The 20,467-nt window shown below is 38.0% G+C and overlaps 1 protein-coding gene across 1 annotated transcript in view; it reads right to left on the bottom strand.

Moving 5' to 3' along the window:
* Positions 1-17,149, bottom strand: part of rnf20 (ring finger protein 20, E3 ubiquitin protein ligase) — a 45,872-nt gene extending 28,723 nt beyond the window's left edge. The window contains exons 1-8 of the mRNA XM_039767502.1: positions 17,086-17,149; positions 10,474-10,645; positions 10,224-10,391; positions 4,174-4,357; positions 3,913-4,086; positions 3,690-3,808; positions 799-945; positions 209-286 (exon numbers count right to left, since the gene is read on the bottom strand). Of these exons, the coding sequence (XP_039623436.1) occupies positions 209-286; positions 799-945; positions 3,690-3,808; positions 3,913-4,086; positions 4,174-4,357; positions 10,224-10,391; positions 10,474-10,602 (999 nt within the window). The 5' untranslated portion in view covers positions 10,603-10,645; positions 17,086-17,149. The remainder of the gene's footprint in view (positions 1-208; positions 287-798; positions 946-3,689; positions 3,809-3,912; positions 4,087-4,173; positions 4,358-10,223; positions 10,392-10,473; positions 10,646-17,085) is intronic.
* Between the last annotated feature and the right edge of the window lie 3,318 nt (positions 17,150-20,467).

Here is a 20,467-nt window from a genome sequence, read left to right as displayed (position 1 = left end):
GTGACATACTCGATAATTTCAGATCGCACATAGTTAAAACAACAATTAAGATATCGTCGTAGACGATATGTATCACACACTCCTAATTAGACCATTTAACATATTAAGTTTTCAGTGGATAAATGGAAAAACGCTAAAGAAACGTCAAGTAAATAAAAGTCACAGACGGTGAAAACACAAACGTAATCAATGTAAGGGGAAATCTCACCTTCCTCTCATTGATTGTGATTGTCCCACCATACAAACTGCTTGCACCTCCATACACTTTGTAGCCTTTGCTGTTGACCTGATAAAAAAAAAAAAAAATCCAGTTATACCTCAACGAAAGACCAAAAGAATAAAATGGGAAATAATTGTAAAACCTGGTACAAACCTTCTTTATCATTAATTAAAAAGTGGTATAGCATTATCATTTAAAATGAACAATTGTTTTATAAATGTGTCTTCTTTTATTATAAAAAAAATAAGCGCAACATTTTTACAAATGGAGATTATAAAATTTGTATATTAAAAGCAAATTATTATTATTCATACCAAATTATGCCACGACTGGAAACGTTTAACAATAACTGAAATGTGATACTAAATCTATTTTAACACTTCTGAAAGACCAGTATCCATCAATCTGTTTGCAGATTCCAATTTTTTTCACTAAAATTTCACAGGAACCCAACACATTAAAAATACATGCATTAAATAGTATAAAATTAATATTGTCCATCTTATGGCAAAATGAAAGTGTAATCTGCATTGAATTAGGCCTAAGAGTCAACGACAAAAATCTATTTACAAGCTCACCCTCTCAAGTACTTCAGCCAAGTGCCTGTTAAGCCTTTGTTCACGCTTACGGATCTTGTCAATGTCCCACTGCAGATCCTCAGTTTTACTTTGTAGCTCAGAAACACGGGAATCGGCCTTTTCCACCTTCTTGCCTAGAACAGAAAACTGTAAAGAAACAAAAATTATAAGCCTTAAAACAAAGACATGTAGATCAGATTAGGTTAATTTTATTAATCCCATGAAGAAGTACATTTAATCCATAGCTTGATATTACCCAAACCCCACTTCCTTGCCCAATAAGAAACACTAAATATTTCAAAAATCTCCAAAATTGTGTAATGAATTTGAATGGAATTTGGTGACATTACAGAAAAAAAAAATAGCCGATACACTTTATTTGTCAGAAGCAGTGCTTTACTTTTCTTAAGGATTGTGTTGTTTAATCTGTTGAGCACAATGAAGGAAGGAAAGAAGTTAGAGAAGTGGGGCTGACACGTTATGCAAATGAAGGCTGTTACCAGAAGCAAAGGGGAAGGACAAAAGTTTAGTGAAACTCAAAATAGATGTGCTTTGGAAGTTGTCTCCTTGGGCACACACAGTACTTCTTATTCTGTCAGGTGCTTCTAACATAACAATGTCATACAAGATGTGGCAGACCACCTGGACCCATTGCAGTTTACCTGTCTGCAAAGACTGGAGTGGAGAATGCAATTATTTACTTGCTCCACAAGTCTTATTTGTACATGGACAAAGCTAGCAGTACTGTCAGGATTATGTTTTGGGATTTCTTCAGTACCATTCAGTTATCCCTGTTAAGAGGTGAACTCAGGGATATGCAGGTGGATAACCCTATGATATCCCAGATAATGGACTATCTGTAGGGCAGACCACAGTTCATTGAGACTACAGGTCCGATTCTCTGACATAGATGTGAGCAACATTGGAGCACCAGAAGGAATGGTCCTTTTTCCTTTTCTCTTCATTCTGTATAACGCAGAATAGCATTATAACACCAGGTCTTGTCACTTGCAGAAACTGTCAAATGATTCTACACTTATGGGGTATATTGATAAGGGGGATGAGACAGAGTATAGGAGTCAAATGGAAAACTTGGTTTCTTAAAGCAAAAAAATTATCTGTAACTGAACATCAACAAAACCTAAGGAACTCATTATTTACTTACTGATACACCAAAGAGCTTCTACACCTGGTCACTATTCAGGGAGTGGATACTGAGGTGGTGCAGTCCTACAAGTACCTGGGGATTCATATTCGTGACAGGGTGGACCCGTCTCAGAACACAGAAGAATTATATAAGAAAGGACAGAGCAGGATCTTTTTATGAGACTGTGTTCCTTTAATGTGGGTAGTGACATCCTTCATATCTTCTACCAAGACAAATTTTAAAGGCTGTGGCAGGCTGGGAAAGTAATATCACTTCAAGTGAGGCCAACTGAATTAGCAAGCTAATTCAAAGTGTAGGCTCATTCATGGGGCATATTCCTCTGGACCTCCTGAAGGTAGTAGCAAAGGGAGGAATTAAAACAAAACTGAGTGCCATAATGAACAGCACAGCACAACCTTGCTTTTACACATTAACACTGAGGATTTTCAGTTAACACATTATTCATCACTAGCCGACGCCCGCTGTAGCATACGGCAGTGTAAGAATAGGAATGGAAAACAGTGAGAAAGGAATTCAGAAATCAAGAAAGAAATACTTCTTGAAAGACGCAATTGTGAATAGGCGTTTTGCTGGAGATGACAGATATGAGTTGAAAGATCTAACCCTAGAAAAAGCCACGTACAACTGACAGTTGCTGACGACTGGTTGTTGTAGATTAACGCAAATCTTTGCAAACGTTTGTCCTTGGGACTTGTTGATAGTCATGGAGAAGGTGAGTCTGAGTGGGAATTGTGTGCGTTTAAATTTAAAAGGAAGATTGGTATCAGGAAGGAAGGAGAGACATTTTGGGAATGAAGATTGCTTGGATAGCGATCAGTTTGCACTCAATAATCTCATATATATTTCTGTTCTGGTTTATCCTACTTCCTCTTCAAACCCGGTCCCCCTAAACACGCAGCCCACATGGCATTTCTCAACTCCTATTCCTCCTCTTCCAAACCCTTCCCCACGCTGCCTGCGGCCTCTCATACACCCCCACGTCGCTTTTCTCGATACTTATTCCTCTTTCGGACAACCGCGTTCCCCGCTCCTGTCATGACCCCATTGGTGTCACATCCCCGCCCTATGTCTAGCCCGACCGCGTGAAACTTTCACTTCGGCGGTGAGGAAACAGGACGAACAAGAGGAGAAATATATATAAGAGATAAGTGTGTCATGAAACATGACGTGGGCTCCTTTAACCCAACAGCAATATACCTGCAAATGCCTCACTGGGACTGTAACTGTCAAGTCAGAAAGTTTTCTTTCTTTTTAATTTTCTTCCTTTTTAGTAATTCTGGTGTATGTACATTTATTTATTTATCTATCTATCTAAAGAGATCTATCTAAAGCAATCATTGCATGCAAGGGATATGCGACTAAGTACTAAATATAACTACTTTACTATATCTGCCATTGCTGTGTCCCAAACATTATGGTCCCATGAAAAGGGGGGACAATGTAGAAAAAAATGTCATTTCTGCAAGGTGTGACTGAAATGTATGTAAATACACATCTGAATGATTTGATTGGTTCAAAGACACATTTTTTTCCTTGATAAAATTACCAGACATTATGGTGAGCACTAGAATTCTTTAATTTCTTTATATTGTAACAACTGCTGCTCTAAAGGAGATATTCTTTGACTTGGTGAGACTCAGTGTATTCTTATCAGCCAATAAGCACACTAATGCTGTGGTTACTAGAAAAGGCTACCACTACAGAGCAGGAAAAGTCAACCAACCTCTTTGCTTGTACGCCGATGTTTTTCTTGTAGCAAATCTGCTAGTTCTTGAAGCCGCTGGTTCTCACGTGATAAAAGGCCATTTAGTTCAGTGACCAACTCCTGGAACCTCTCTGGGTCTAACATGAAAAGAAAATAATCCCATAATATGTGGTGCAAGACACAAGGTAAACAACACAAGTTAAACTTTCAACGATACGTGTGTTATAACTGTATAAATTACCTGTGATGGCACCTTCCAAGCGTTCTATTGTCTCCTGAAGGGAGTCATAGATTTCCACGGTTCTCTCAACTGCCCTTTGACTGAATTCTAGCCTCTCCTGCAACTGGGACTCCATCTCCTCACTGCTGCTGCTGGCTAGGTTAGCTAAAAAGGACAATGGTGCCTCGCTCTGCCCTAGAGGGGAAAAAAAAGAAAGTCAGATTCAAGTCCATATTTGATACAAAAAAAAATGAGGCTAAGAAATTAAATGTGGGCAATCACCTCTGTCTTCCCGCTTGCTGTCCCTTTCTTCTCTCTCCTTCTCTCGAACACTGCTCCTTTCCTGGTTGCTGTCAGAGTCATGCTCAATCTCGGTGGGCTCCAAAGTCCTGCGGTCTGTGACCAAATCACTAAGCTGTGTCTCCAAGTCATACCTCTTCATAATAAGACGTATGTTCTCATCAAACTGAAGGGGAAGACAATGCAAGTTCATAAGCAGCAGTAGATTAAATTAGGAATTAATTCTGGGCTCAACACTACATTTTGGGTCTGGGGAATTGTAATTGCTAACTTTAAACTACTACAATTAAACATTAAAATTTGCAGAGTACAATCTGATCCAGGAAGACTGTTAAATCTAACTTAATCAAATTTAATGTTTTCTCTGAAATAATTTTAGTCTTTGTGAATAGATCAAGCAAGATTTTACTCTAATGAGTGGATTGTGATCTCAGTCAACAGGACTGTATCAGAATGATTTATATTGGCCTGTATGCATGTAATCATCCACCCTTTACTGTATAAATGAAAACCCCGTCATAAATATCAGATTGATAAAACTTAGAACTGTGTTACTGTAATAGATATATATTTTAAATAAGCTCAGTGTGTATAAGAACAACTCTATGGCTTTTGTCATATTTACCCGTTAAGAGATTTTGTGAGCAAACCTCAGCTTTAGGAACGTTGTCCACCACATTACTCATTAAGTACAAGAGACATTTTCTGTCCCATTAAGGCCATGTATAAGGTTATAGGGTGTTGGACCTGGCTTAACAGCAGTATCCAAAAAAACAAAATAATACCCTGGACAGACACCAGTTCAATGGCAACCACTCTCAAAAACACACCTTTGCACATACTGGATCAACTGTATACATTAGTTTTTAACTTAAGTGCAAGTCTTTGGAAGAGAAATTAAAACTGGAGTTCTAGCGGAAGTCCTACAGGTATGTTGACCCAGGTAAACATGCAAACTCCACACAGAAAGTGGCCAGGCTACTAAATCAAAGCCTGAACTTGGGAATGATGAGGGAGTAGCTCTAACCACTACACCACCAAATTGTCTTCTCAATGATAAGTATTCCTTTACTTTGGGATTTGTAAAAATATACAAGAACTAGTGAAATATAGCTACATGAATATTTATTGGATGTTTTTATATATTACCATCACCATTACCATTATAGTACGCAAGTGGCCAGAGAGAGAACAATGACCACTGGTACATTATCAAATATGAAGATGACACCAGGCTCATAGGATGCATATCTGGGGAGGATGAAAGGCACTAAATCAAGTGAACTGTATGGTAAACTGGTGCAATAAAAACTCTCTCACTCTGAATGTAAAAAAGACCAAAGTAATTATATTCAATTTTAAGAGACAGAAATCTGTATGTTCACCCATTGTTGTTTTCGGGGAGGAGGTAGAAATAGTTAATGAATATGAATACTTAGGAACGAATGTAGATAATAATCTTAACTGGTATGTGAATACAAAAAAAATATTCTCTAAATGCAATCAGTGTGTATTTCTCCTCCGTAAACTCAAACTATTTAAAGTAGACAAGGACCTCTTGTTGTCCTTTAATCGCAGTATGACGCAGTCTGTTATCACTTTCAGTTTCATTGCCTGGTTTAGTGGTCTAGCAAACCAAAATTTAAAAAAGCTCCACAAGATTAGCATGTAGCTAAAGCAGGTGATCTGGCAAGTAGGTGCCAGAGGACAATGCTAAAGAAACTGGAAATAATCTCAGCTGACGACATCCATTACATGTAAAACTTAACTTCAGTACATCAGGAAGGATAGTCGCTTTGAACACCTACACAAATTGCTCCAGACATTCCTTTCTTCCTAGTGCCATATGACTTTTTAATAAGGAATATCAGAGAAAATGATTAAAGTTTGATGCGTTTCCTGTGACAATGTTTGTGTAGAAATGCACTATCAAAAGTAATTACATTTCACACACCCAGTGCAACTGTAAATCATAGGTTTGCTCTTAAAAACAACCTATATTATCAGTAACAGCTGTGCGGATTGAATGGTGGGTGTCCCAGATATCCACATAACCACCATCACCTTCAATTTCACCCATGTGAAGAATGAAAACCATAAGGACTGATTTAGAACATCTAGATTAGATACAATGCCCAGTGGGGGCTGGGTGGTCTTTTGGCCTTGGATCCCCTGCAGATTTTGTTTTTTTATTCCTCGAGCCTAAATTGAGTTTTTTTTTTTTTGTCCTCCTGGCAATTCAACCTTATCCTTTTCTTTGTTACATACTGTATAACACTATTGCCTAACCTTGTTTATGTTTTACATTAACTTCCGTTTATTTCATTTTGTAATGCACTTTGAGCTACATTGTGTGTATGAAAACGTTCTATTAAATACAATGTTATTGTTGTGCTTGTTCCTTGTAAACTGCCTACCTTTTAACTGATGATTTAGTGAAAAATGAGGACCTTATTAATAATCCAAGCTGGACAGTCAATCTATTCCTATCTCTCTATTACAAAAGAAAATCTTGAGACGAGACAAGACTATTGCCAAGAGATTTTTTCCAAGAAGACTATTGCCAATTGTTACAATTGTTATTGTTCAACGCCAATGTGAAATCAGTACTGTTGTATGGGGCCAAAACCTGGAGGACAACCAAAACCACAACCGGAAGAATCTGGACATTCATCAACACCTGTCTCAGAAAGATCCTCCACATTTGCTGGCCAGACACCAACCTATGGGGAAGGACCTGCCAACCTTCAGTAGAAGCAGGAATCTGGAAGAGAAGATGGGGATGGATAGGGCACACCCTACGTAAACCGCAAACTAGCATCACCAGACAGGCTTTCAGATGGAACCCCCAAGGAAAGCGGAAGAGAGGCCGTCCAAGAAACACCTGGCGACGCAACCTCGAGGCAGACATCACAAAGATGGGCTACACCTTGAGTCAACTAGAAAGAATGGCCTAGGACAGAAATCTTTGGAGATCTAGCTTTGGCGGCCCTTACCCCAGAAGGGGTGGAGGGCATAAGTAAGTAGTAAGTAAGACTATTGCCAAGTCCCGCTCTCCTCTCAACCATTTATTACAGAGAAAGAAACGATATTCACTCATGAGCAGTTACCATTATTAGAACAGTATTGAAACAGCTTCAGTAAAGGGAGTCTAACTGCTCTGCACATGTTTGTAACTTTTCTACAACAGATATCAGTATTTACCTATTTTACACACAGAAAGGAATAAGTTCAATATTCTCGTATATTATTAACTTCCTTTTCGTTAACCCGGAACGTGACTCGAGTTTAACCGCAACTGCAGAGAATTCCAAGCCCGAGTCATGCAAAGTGTTAATGTGTGTGTAATGATCCACTTGCCCAAATAACTCTCTGAACGGCAGTTTACTGCCATCTAGTGGCTGAAATAATATCAGGCTGCAAAAAAAAGTGAATATTTCTATGCCTTATGCCTCTTTACAGTAACTCTAAGGTAACTCTGCAAAATTAATGAGTGGGCTGAAGCCTCCACTGAAAAAAATCAATGGCAAACAAAAAGATGTAAAAGCAGCTTTAGAATTAACTGAAACTGAACCACTGCTTGAATTGAGCAATAGTGCCAACATTGCAAACTAGTCATCAGACACGGACACTAAAACTGAAACTGATGCATGATATAGCACTTTATGTCTGAACCGCTGTGATATGGCCGATGAATTTAGTTATAGACGTTCATGGTGTGCCAGTAGCTGCATAACAAAAAGGCAAAATAATTGTGCTCAAGTGCAAGGACAAGCAAGAAATTAGGGCCCTCTAAGCACTATTCACAATGCAGAAACTGTCAATGTTCGTGCCAATGAAAATGTGGATGGCACTAAGCCTTTCTGTGGTAGCCTGCAAGAACACAAGGGGCATGCTGATTGTGTACATGCAACAGAAAAAAATAAGGTAAGTTTGCAAAGAAATACACTCGTACTGTGCAACATCAGGCTATAGGCTGGTGACTGTCGTAAAACACATCACACAAAGTACTAAATCTGCATCAGTACAGACCTTTTCTATTGTATTTATGTTGATGTTTCTGTTATGCGTAATACCATTGTTTTATTTTCAAAAAAAATCAGCACCTTTGGCTTCTTTTTCCTGGGGTAAACAGATCTCTAAGGAAGCTACACTGTTTTATTCTAACTTAATTTTATTTTTTTTTTTTTATTTAAGCCACTGAATACCAATAAGTACTTGGACTGGGGATGACACTTAAATGGTTGCCCTTCTTATGACCATTTTTGGTACCCGTGTCTGCTCTGTGTTTTGCAAAATGACCCTAACTACATACAAATAAGAATGCCAATTATCTGGAAAAACAAGTATTAAAGGAATGCAATGGAAAAAGAAATATTCTCCTGTATTAAATGTTTTGAAAAACATTGAAATTTTTCTAAATTTCTTACAAAGCCAACTGACACAATCGTCACTTCCAACAGAAGTACAACTGACAAAGGAAAACTTCCTTTTAGGACAACAGATCAGGAATAGGCAAAGAAACGCTTTAGTTTCACTTTTAAGACCTCATGCCTAAAATTTACTGATCTAATTATGAAATTAGCTTTCAATGTCTGGAAAACATTCGGGATTAAATCACTTAGAGCTCTGTACATAGACAATGTCTTCACATCCTACAAACAATTACATTCCAAATGTAACTTCCCAGCAACACATTTCTTTCATTACCTTCAAATTTGAAACTTTGTTAATCACCTCCCCCCCCCACCACCTACCTCTATGCCAGAAAAAATATTGCTCAGTCTCAAGGACTCAGACAGCATTTCCGTAATATCTAAAACTATTTTACAGTCCCTACCTTTCAAAGATCCAGGACGACAGTGGGAAAAGGATCTCTCACTCAACATCTCAGAAAAGGAGTGGAAGGTAGCAATGTAGAGAGTTCACTCGAGCTCCATATGTGCAAAGCATAGAATTATTCAACTCAAAATTATATAATCGAACGCATCTCTCTCGTTTAAAATTGTCCCCAATGTTTCCAGGGTGAGATCCAACCTGCAAACGCTGCAATCAACTTCCGGCCTCACTGGGCCGCATGTTTTGGGCCTGCACCAAATTAACATCAGTTTGGACCAAAATCTTTAAATGCCTTTCACACAGCCTTGGTATCACAATCCGTCCTAACCCACTAACAGCTGTGTTTGGTGGGTTTACAGAGGGGCTTATAGTGGAGAAGGACAAACAAACTGTCATTGCCTTTACTTCACTATTAGCTAAGTCAGTGGGTAACTGATGTTATATACTATTTGAAAGTGGAAAAAAAATCAAATTCGCACTTATAGGATCTGTACAAAACTTTTTCAAAAGCTGGCAGGATCTAATAAATAACATTTTAGAATAAGCATTTAAATTGAGGAAGCAGGTTCTCTCCTCTCTTTTACCCCATTTATCTTTATTCATGTATTAATTTATCAATTTACTTATTTTTACTTGCATAAAGTTTTACACTGCTGGCTTAGCTCTCTTTCTCAGGGGTGGGGTTTTTTTTTTTTGTTCTTTATTTTACCTTATACAATTTCTCGTATTAGGAATTTGTTAGTTGTCGCCTACTGCTTGGGGTCAGAGCACAGAGTCAGCCATTGTACAGAGCCCCTGGAGCAATTGACGGTTAAGAGGCTTGCTCAAGGGCCCAGCAGAGTAGGATCTCTTTCGGCAGTGATTGGGATTCGAAGTGGAAACCTTCGAGATACCAGTGCAGATCCTTAACCTCAGAGCTACCACTACGCCTGGGTTGATTTGTTTCTAACATTTTTTTTTTTGTAAAACTTGAGTTACTTGTATGGAATGTTATTTGATTTTAATAAAATCAATAAAATTAATAATAATAATAATTATTATAATGAAATTATTGATTTTGTGGCAACCCCTAATGGCAGCAGCCGAAAGAAGTAGAAGAAGATATTTGAACATAACAATTCAAAAAGTACATATCTTTACAAAGTGAACAACGCTAACCTGAGAAATTTAACAACTTGAAAAGCACACAGTACCTGACTCCAGTATCTATTGATTATAAGTAGACTGGCATCATCAGTAGCCTGGCGACGTTCCAGTTTCTCAATGGTGTCCCTCAGCTCATCTTCAATGCCCTGGCGCTGATCCAGTGCTTCTGCCAGCTTTCGGTTTTTAGCTACTAAGGCTCGTATATCCTGCTCTTCCTGAGGAATGGGCAGAAAATTGCAATTAGACTCCCAGACCAATCTCTCTCGCTCCAATGTGCAAAGAAGCAGAAATACATACCGTGTTAGAGACGCCACCAAGTTTAATAACTGTTTCCACAGCTGTACCAGGCTCCTCCCCTTCCCTCCTCTTCTCTGGTGGACCAGAGGTTGAGGCATCATCCAGTGATGGCCGCTTCATCCCTGACATCACTGTTAATCTGAATGTCAAGGGTCAATCCACGGTTTCGGATCTGAAAAAGATACCAGAGTAAAATATTTGAGTAACTTTAGTCACAGTAAACAAAATTATAGAAATGAATTAACCATACATTGATAGACCTATTTACAGACTTTTTATTCAAATTAAAGTACACCTATGGAATTAATATTTTCAAAAGGTACAGGATATAGTGGGTTGGAAAATGACTGACTGACTGACTGACATAACCTGGAACAGTATGAATTTGTGCTTAAACAATAATGCATGTGTGTACTGTACACCTATAAGGCATAACAATAAAACCACCTGTCTAATATCGTGTAGAGTCCCCCTTGTGTCGCCAAAACAGCCATGACCCATTGAGGCATGGACTCCACAAAACCACTGAAGGAGTCCTGTGGTACCGAAACATTAGAGGCAGATCCTTTAAGTCCTGTAAGTTACAAGGTGGAGCCTCCATGGATTTGACTTGATTTAGCAGCATATCCCAAAGATGCTTGAATAGATTGAGATATGGGAAATATGAAGGCCAAGTCAACACCTTGAACTCTGTCATGTTTCTCAAACCATTCCTGAACAACGGCTGCAGTGTGGCAGGGCGCATTATCCTGCAGAAAGAGGGGAATGCCATTGCCATGAAGTGACATACATGGTCTGCAATGGTCTTTTAAGTAGGTGGTATGTGTTAAAATAACATCCACAAGAATGCCAGGACCCAAGGTTTACCAGCAGATCATTGCCCAGAGAATTATGCTGCCTCCATCGGCTTGCCTTCTTCCCACAGTGCATCCTGCTGCCATCTCTTTACCAAGTAAACAACGCATATGCACCCAGTGGTCCACATGATCTAAAAGAAAATGTGATTCATTTGACCAGGTCACCTTCTTCCATTACCCCGTGGTCCAGTTGAGACTCTCATGTGCCCATCATAAGCACTTTTCAGCACTCGAGAGAGGTTAGCATGGGTACTCTGACCAGTCTGTGGCTATGCTTCTCCCAAATACAGCAAACTGCAGTGATGACATCTTTCAATCACGGCCAGCAACAAGTTTATTAGGAATTGGTGCTACAGTGGCTCTTATATGGGATCGGCTCAGACGGGCCAGCCTTCACTCCCCATGTGCATGGACGCCCATGACCCTCTTGCTGGTAAACTGGTTGTCCTACCTAAGACCACTTTTTGTAGGTACTAACCACAGCATACCGAGAACACACCGCTGCAATTTTGGAGACGCTCTGACCCAATCGTCTTCTTCTTTCGGCTGCTCTCATTAGGGTTTGCCACAGCGGATCATCTTCTTCCATTAATTTCTGTCCTCTGCCTCTTGTTCCATCACACCCATCACCTGCATATCCTCTCTCACCACATCCATAAACTTTTGCTTAGGCCTTCCTCTTTTCCTCTTCCCTGGCAGCTCTATCCTTCGCATTCTTCTCCCAATGTACCCAGCATTTCTCCTCTGCACATGTCCAAACCAACACAATCTCGCCTCTCTGACTTTGTCTCCCAACCGTCCCACCTGAGCTGACCCTCTAATGTACTCAATTCTAATCCCGTCCATCCTCGTCTCGCCCAGTGCAAATCTTAGCATCTTTAACTGACCCAGTTGTCTAACCGTCACAATTTGGCCCTTTGTTAAAGTCGCTTAGATATACCCCACCGCAACAAGATAACTCAGTGCTATTCACTTCACCTGGCACTGCTTTTAATGTTGTGGTTGATCAGCGAGTATAGGCACAGTTTTGAAAATAATGTCAACTTGTTTGTATTTTAACATCATAATTTTATAATACATTATTGCACAAACTCACAAGGTGCACTTAATAAGAATAAACAGATCTAAGAAACTATGGGCAAAATGTACCCATTATTCTCTTCTGATTTTTAATTATTACATTCATTTACTTAACTTGCGTCATACAAATTTTCAGTCATGTTGCTGACCCAGGATCTGGAAAACCGCCATGAACTCTTTAACCAGGCCCCCGTCAATCGCAGCACACAATCACACACACACACACTCACTCGGCCAATTAATTGAACATTCAAATCTCTGAGAACTCAGAGGAAAAAAGAACTCCAAGCCGATGGAGGAAAAGTCCCACACCACACTAACAGTGACAAGAATTTAACTGGTATCCTGGAAATTGTGAGGCAGCACCAGCACTAATCACTGCACCACCATTCCATCCTGTATTAAACATGAAATATAACATTTCAATAAAAATAACTTAGGACTGGAATATTTAAGATCAAGTTTCACTGCACTTCTTCTTGTAACCGCCAAGTTACCTGCATTCAAAAAACACAAATAAAGACCTAATGAAACTAACATTTTTAACAATATCTGATTATGGAGAAAAAGAGCCTGGCCGTACTACACTCTCTTAACCCATTCATGCACATCAGCTGTGGTGGTTCCCTATCTGCAGTCTGCGCTGTGCATTTGTCTTTGTTATCAGAACATTCAGAAACAGTTTAACAAGAACAGACAACTCAACCCAACAAAGACTGACACAACTTTACATCCATCCATCCATCCATTTTCCAACCCGCTTTCTCCAAAATAACATCAGGCTGAATTTTAAATGGCCCTAAACTCCAACTCTCTACTATTTGGCCACTTATTCCACAAGTCTATGGTTCTCTGCATGTGACATTTATCCTTAAAAGAAAAAAAAAAAAACTGTATAAATATAGCAAATGTATATTTTAACAGCAAAAAGGAAAATAGTGCAATAAATGATTAAAAATGTATTAAAACCTACAAGTGCATGTGTATTTACACTTAAGTAGTGTTTAACTGCCAGCATTAATTAACAATCAATGGGTGTAAATAATAATAATAATTATTATTAATGTTATTGTTGTTATTATTATTATTATTTTAGACAAATGATGGAAAGTAAATTTCTAAAATAAGCTTTGATTCAAATAAGTACATTGCAGAAGAAATTAAAACAATATGACAGGTTGCAATTATTAGAATCATTTTATTTCTTTAATGCCATTGTATTATGGATACATTTTCTACATATTTTATTATTTAAAAAAGTATGTATTTTTTAAAGGAATATTATTCATGTATGTATTTTATGGTCAGTGAACAAACACCCTACAGAATATAATTATGTTAATAAAAAAATTACCATTTAACAGCTGTGGTCTATAGGTCTATAATTAAACTACCACAGTTAACACTTTAATAGAGAACACAAGACTTCTTTGTGTATGGTTACACAGAACCAATAAATATACTTATACACATACATTTAATGTCTATATAGACACACACCTATAAATACATACTGCTTATATATATATATATATATATATATATATATATATATATATATATATATATATATATATATATATATATATATATAAGCAGTATGTATTTATAGGTGTGTGTCTATATATATATATATATACACTGTGTGCACAATTATTAGGCAAGTGAGTATTTTGACCATATCATCATTTTTAATGCGTATATTCCAACTCCAAGCTGTATTAACTTGAATGCTTATTGGATTTAAGCACGTCAGGTGATGTGTATTTGTGTAATGAGGGAGGGTGTGGCCTAAGGAGATCAACACCCTATATCAAGGTGTGCAGAATTATTAGGCAGCTAGTTTTCCTCGGGCAAAATGGGCCAAAAAAGAGATTTAACTGACTCTGAAAAGTCAAAAATTGTAAAAAGTCTTTCAGAGGGATGCAGCACTTTTGGAATTGCTAAGATATTGGTGTGTGATCACAGAACCATCAAACATTTTGTTGCAAATAGTCAACAGGGTCGCAAGAAACGTGTTGAGAACAAAAGACGCAAATTAGCTGCCAAAGATTTGAGAAGAATCAAACGTGAAGCTACCAGGAACCCATTATCCTCCAGTACTTTCATATTCCAGAGCTGCAACCTACCTGGAGTGCCCAGAAGTACAAGGTGTTCAGTGCTCAAAGACATGGCCAAGGTAAGGAGGGCTGAAACCCAACCACCACTGAACAAGAAACATAAGTTGAAACGTCAAAACTGGGCCAAGAAATATCTGAAGACAGATTTTTTCAAAGGTTTTATGGACCGATGAGATGAGAGTGACTCTTGATGGACCAGATGGATGGACCTGTGGATCAGTAATGGGCACAGAGCTCCACTCCAACGTGGAGGTGGGGTACTGGTATGAGCTGGTATTTTTAAAGATGAGCTAGTTGGACCTTTTGCATTGAAGATGAACTCAAAATCAACTCCCAAACCTACTGCCAGTTTTTTGAAGACACTTTCTTCAAACAGTGATACAGGAAGAAGACCATGATTTTTATGCAGGCCAATGCTCCATCACTTGCATCGAAGTTCTCCACTGCGTGGCCAGCCAGTAAAGGCCTTAAAGATGAAGGAATAATGACATGGCCCCTTCCTCATCTGACCTAAACCCTATCGAGAACTTGTGGGCACTTCTTAAACGCTAGATTTACGGGGGAGAAAAACAATACACCTCTCTGAAGAGTGTCTGGGAGGCTGTAGTCACTGCTCCACAAAAGCTGATCGTCAACAGATCAAGAAACTGACAGACTCCATGAATGGAAAGGCTTATGACTGTTATTGGAAAGAAGGGTGGCTATATTGGTCATTGATTGATTGATTTATTTTTTGAAATGTCAGAGATGTTTATTTGTAAATTTTGAGGTGTTTGTTTATTATTCTCACTATAACAGATGAAAATAAACAAGTGAGATGGGAAAATTTTCATTTTCCTTTAGTTGCATAATAAATCTGCACACTAATAGTTGCCTAATAATTGTGCGCACATATGTATTCCCTGATGATGTTCACACTCACATTTCCGTTGTGAAACATTCAGGTTTATTAACATTTTGGATTGACTGATAGCACTGTGTTTGTTCCATATTAAAATTAATCCTCAAAAATACAACTTGCCTAATAATTGTGCACACAGTGTATATATATATATATATATATATATATATATATATATATATATATATATATATATATATATATATATATATATATATATATATATATATATATATATATATACACACACACCCCTACATACAAAAATACACACATATACATGAGACTTACATATACACATACATTTACCATTAAATATGCACACAGAAAAACTTTTATATACAGGCCCCAATATTGATTTGTATATACTTTATTACTGTATATGTGCAGATCCAACTTCTATATTGTTGTAAACAAACAGCAATCCCCCAAACACACGTTAAGAACTTTGGCTTGGATATTTGTATCAGTTTTTAGGAAGAACCATCACAACGGGCAGGCGCACCATGACAGCACCTCACTTATTAATATTTAATAGAAACGCATTGGTGTAGTTTCTGCAATATTATCTATTAAATTCCATATACATTTATTTACTTCCAAAAAATATGATTTTTTGCATACTATTTAATTATAATGCGGTGTGTATGGGTAAAAAGAATGAAAAGCCTTTAACCAAACTTAAATAAAAGTAGTGATTTATAAATAGTCGTGAATGAATTTAAAATTATCTGAGTTTATAAGCGAGAAAGCATACAGTTTTGCTTTGGATTTATTAGATAATTTCATACTCTTTTAAAAAGATGTAATGCAAATTGTTTATTTACATACTAACATTGTGATTTTTGAGTGTATATAACCACTGCAGGGGAAGAAGGAAATAAAAACAAAGAAACTGCATGTATACATAAAAACGCTCGTCCGAATTAGTCTGCAGTCCCATAGGCTACGCCAAGACCGTTAGTAAAGGTGCTCTAAATCCCGTTCGGTCAGAATGAGGCACCCGGCGCTTAGTCGAAACACATTTAGGTTACGAGAATTGGCAGTGATGCTAAACTCATGTTCACTCTGTGATGGACTGTCGTCCTGACCAAGGTGCTGTTCCTGCTCTCCGCCCGATGCTTGCTTTGATCGGCTCACGTTTCCCCACGACCCTTCTCTGGATAAGTAGCTTTAAAAAGTGATCGTGCTTCGGATTCCTCTGGTAATTTGTTACTATCTATTCATTTTCTTAACCAGCTGTTTGTAGTGCTGGTCCCTACCGCAGAACCCAATTCGCGCTCTGCGATGCCAGGTATAAAACACCACAGCACCCAAGGACGGAATGTTATCTCATTCTTAATGTTTACAGTGTCGTCCTTGTGTTCCTTGTGTTTAAAGGAAATGTCACAAAGTAAGATGGAAGATCCCCGCCATTTGGCTGGGCAAGCTAATCAGATATTTTGTGGAGATCAAACTTTTAAGTTTTGCAAATTGTACATCCTCGGACTCCTATTAGGCGGCCAGACCAACTAATACAAATTAGAACGCATTATGTCCCTTTTTCACAATTTGAGCTCCGAACACCGATGAAAATAAAACAGAGGCAACACCTTTGTGACGATCACTTAGCATTAGTAACTGCTCAGAAATATTACCATTGAACCGTACTTACCGTGAAGCTCAACCGTTTAGTTAGTCCAGTCTTTCTTCCGGAAACAGGAATCATAGATATTGACAAATACAAAGGCTAAAGTCTCCCAGATTGGCGGAAGTCAAACAACGGCTCAGATTGATTATATGCTCTCGCCCCCGTGTGGCGGAAGGTTATTAATGCACATATGTGAGCATTCATAACACAGAAGACTATAAGATTAAACTGATAAAAAATGTAACTGTAAATAGTTATGTTTATTTGCTTTTATGAAAGCAATAAAATATAATTAGAACGTTTCTATAATGTCACATTTAAGTACAAAATTGAAAATAAACTTAACTAGAATTTAACAAATTAGACAAATTATTCAAGTATACAGAATAGTTCTCAATACAGAATAGTTCTCAAACAATTTAACATGAAGTGATTTAGGAGGAGGAAGTTGGGAGCATGCGCCGATAGCGCGTTGCCTCACACACCACACGACGATCCACATGGATCACCTCAGGCTGAAATGATTTAGTCAATGTAATGTTCTTATTTTTTTTCTTTGGTGGTCTGTCGTTTTTCCATTTTTTTTTTTTTTGGTCCGCCCCAATGAAATATCCAGCAGTAGTCTGCCAACATACTGACATCTCAAAGTCCCTGGCACTTTCTTTCCAAGTTGTTGACATCCTGATGGACTCTCTCGCCCTGCTCTTCACTTACCGTTCCAAGATACCCAAGGACAAATTCCGAATGCGGATCCAAAAGTCAACTATGAGACTCATGTTGTAATCTAAGTGCTTAAAATGAACTGATATATTTTTCACAATTTCTTTATAATTTGGATCTTTAAAAAACAGGAAATTACTTTTTTTGAATGGTACGCAAGCCACTTGTTTCAGGTCATTATTTCTTTATTTATTATATTACATATCTATTGACTATATTTATGTATCTAGACGGCAAATACCTTATATTGCATCAATGTTCATATTGCTAACTACACGTCAATGTTGCTTTTACTTCTTTGTATTGTCTTTGCACAATATATTGTCTTGTTTATGTTTTAATTTTAAATTTAAATTCTATTTTTAATTTATTATTTGCACATCATGTTGTTACTCTGTGGACCCTGAGCTTCGCAATTTCGTCTATCTGTATACTTGTATATGGTTGAGATGACAATAAAGTACACTTTGACTTTTGACTTTGACTTTAAATGAGACCCCTGGTAAAGTATGTGAAATAATCTTTTTTTTAACTACATATTTTCCACAAATGTAGATAAAATCATCAGGACTGTTCACTCCTTTTGATGAAATAATATGAATGAATTAACAAGGGTAGCAAGAAAGAAACACTTCTGTACTGATCATGTATAAGAGCTCTGATCAATAGATAGGAGATGAATTCCCTCTTCCAGGGTAGTTCTGCCTGACCCAGAATTGCTTCCTGGAGACACGGGTTTAGTACCGGAGGTACTCCCAGGGTCAAGTTTAAAGGAGCCCTCCACTTTGCCTGGGGAGTCAGAGTTGGGAAAGGAAAAGGTTAACACTAGCCTAGCAGGAGTGGAGGAGATAGAAAGGAAAGGAAATGAAAGGAAAACATGTTTATTGTATTGTGCTAAATGGGAGGAAGAAATCTGTAAATAAAAAAAAGTAAAATATGTGAATTTGAATCAGGGGCAGCCTCTGGTCTAGCTGTATCAAGGGCTCTGCTGTGCCCCCCAAAGGTCACAACTATGTAACATATTATGTGGCAGTGACAATAATACTCCCCTGTCACTGCCTGTGTGGGTTTTCGTTTTGACAACCACATTTGTTCAGCCATTCTAAACTGGCACAGTGTGTGCATCCCCCTTGTACCCAATGTTATTGGTATATGCTCTGGTTTCCTGAGTCCCTTAACTGTATTCAGCGACTTGGAGAATGTTATGTTAAACGACAATTACAGTGATAAAGAAGAAAAAATATATATAAATTTTAACAGCACTACGGGCATCACATGAACACTTTTACTAATACCAAATGTTTTTTATCATCTTGATTTTTCAAATTACGCTCGGATGCCAGGTACATCTTTCCTATTTTAGAATAGACTGCTTGCTTTAATTCTCTAGTTTTTTTTTTTTTAATACAGAGTAATCCGTTTATTAAAGCTAGCACACAACCTACCCTGTGGATATTGAGTTTGCGGTGTTTGTGTATTTTCATTTTCAGTAAAGGTGCTCTTTAGTCATTTCAGATTTAGTCTCCCACATATTCATGTAAGCAGTGTAATGCACTTCACAATAAGATAGATAGATAGATAGATAGATAGATAGATAGATAGATAGATAGATAGATACTGTATGAAAGTCACTATATGATAGATAGATAGATAGATAGATAGATAGATAGATAGATAGATAGATAGATAGATAGTGTAAAAAGGAAGAGACTCGACACACGTAAAAAGGTTTGGGGCAGCCACCCGTATATTATTCCTAGCTGCAAAGGGTTGGTTTTTCCAATCAAGAGAGTAGTTGATTGAGCAGAGTCCAAAACAGAACTGGTGAAGGTTTGAAAAGATGGCGGTTTTAAATGGTCAGACAGGAAGTGATGTATGTTTAACTGGAAGTGATGTAGGTTAACCAGAAGTGATGTTTCTCTGACATCAGCCTGGGAGCCGGGAACGGAAGTGGCAATCTTCTAGGCGCCGGGACTGGAAGTGACGTTCTTGATTCAGATAGGTTTTCCCGCGGCTGGTCTGTAGAGATAGCAGGAGAAGGTTTAATGCACCCCGCCCTCCCCTGGCCTGGCGTGGGATTACCATTACTTGTTCCACATAACGTCCTCCTATTCACACGTGTGTGACAATAGATAGATAGATAGAAATAAAAGGCACTATATGATAGATAGATAGATAGATAAATAGATAGATAGATAGATAGATAGATAGATAGATAGATAGATAGATAGATAGATAGATAGATAGATAGATAGATAGAGAACAAAATCAGACCATACAAAGAGTGGTTTCAGAAAATATTCACACCCCTTCACTTTCTGCACATTTTATTGTGTCACATATTTAATTTGAAATGGATGCATTTGCCATTTTTTATCCATCCATCTACACTCAACAACCCATAATCCATCCACCCATTTTCTAACCCGCTGAATCCGAACACAGGGTCATGGGAGTCTGCTGGAGCCAATCCCAGCCAACACAGGGTGCAGGGCAGGAGGACCTCTTTGTATTTGGCTAAATTCATTCCTCTCTCAATTCTGACCAGTTTGCTTATCTTTGTCACTGAGATGCAGCCCCATCCAAATTGTGTTATTCTGCTACAGCCATACTTCACCACAGGGATGGCATTAGGCAGGTGATGAGCAGTGCCTGGTCTTCACCAGACATAATGCTCAGAGTTCCG

The sequence above is a fragment of the Polypterus senegalus genome, chromosome 10 (genome assembly GCF_016835505.1).
Source record: "Polypterus senegalus isolate Bchr_013 chromosome 10, ASM1683550v1, whole genome shotgun sequence".
NCBI lineage: Eukaryota > Metazoa > Chordata > Cladistia > Polypteriformes > Polypteridae > Polypterus > Polypterus senegalus.
The sequence above is the reverse complement of the archived record's forward strand: the minus strand, read 5'-3'. Positions and strand labels throughout refer to the sequence as shown.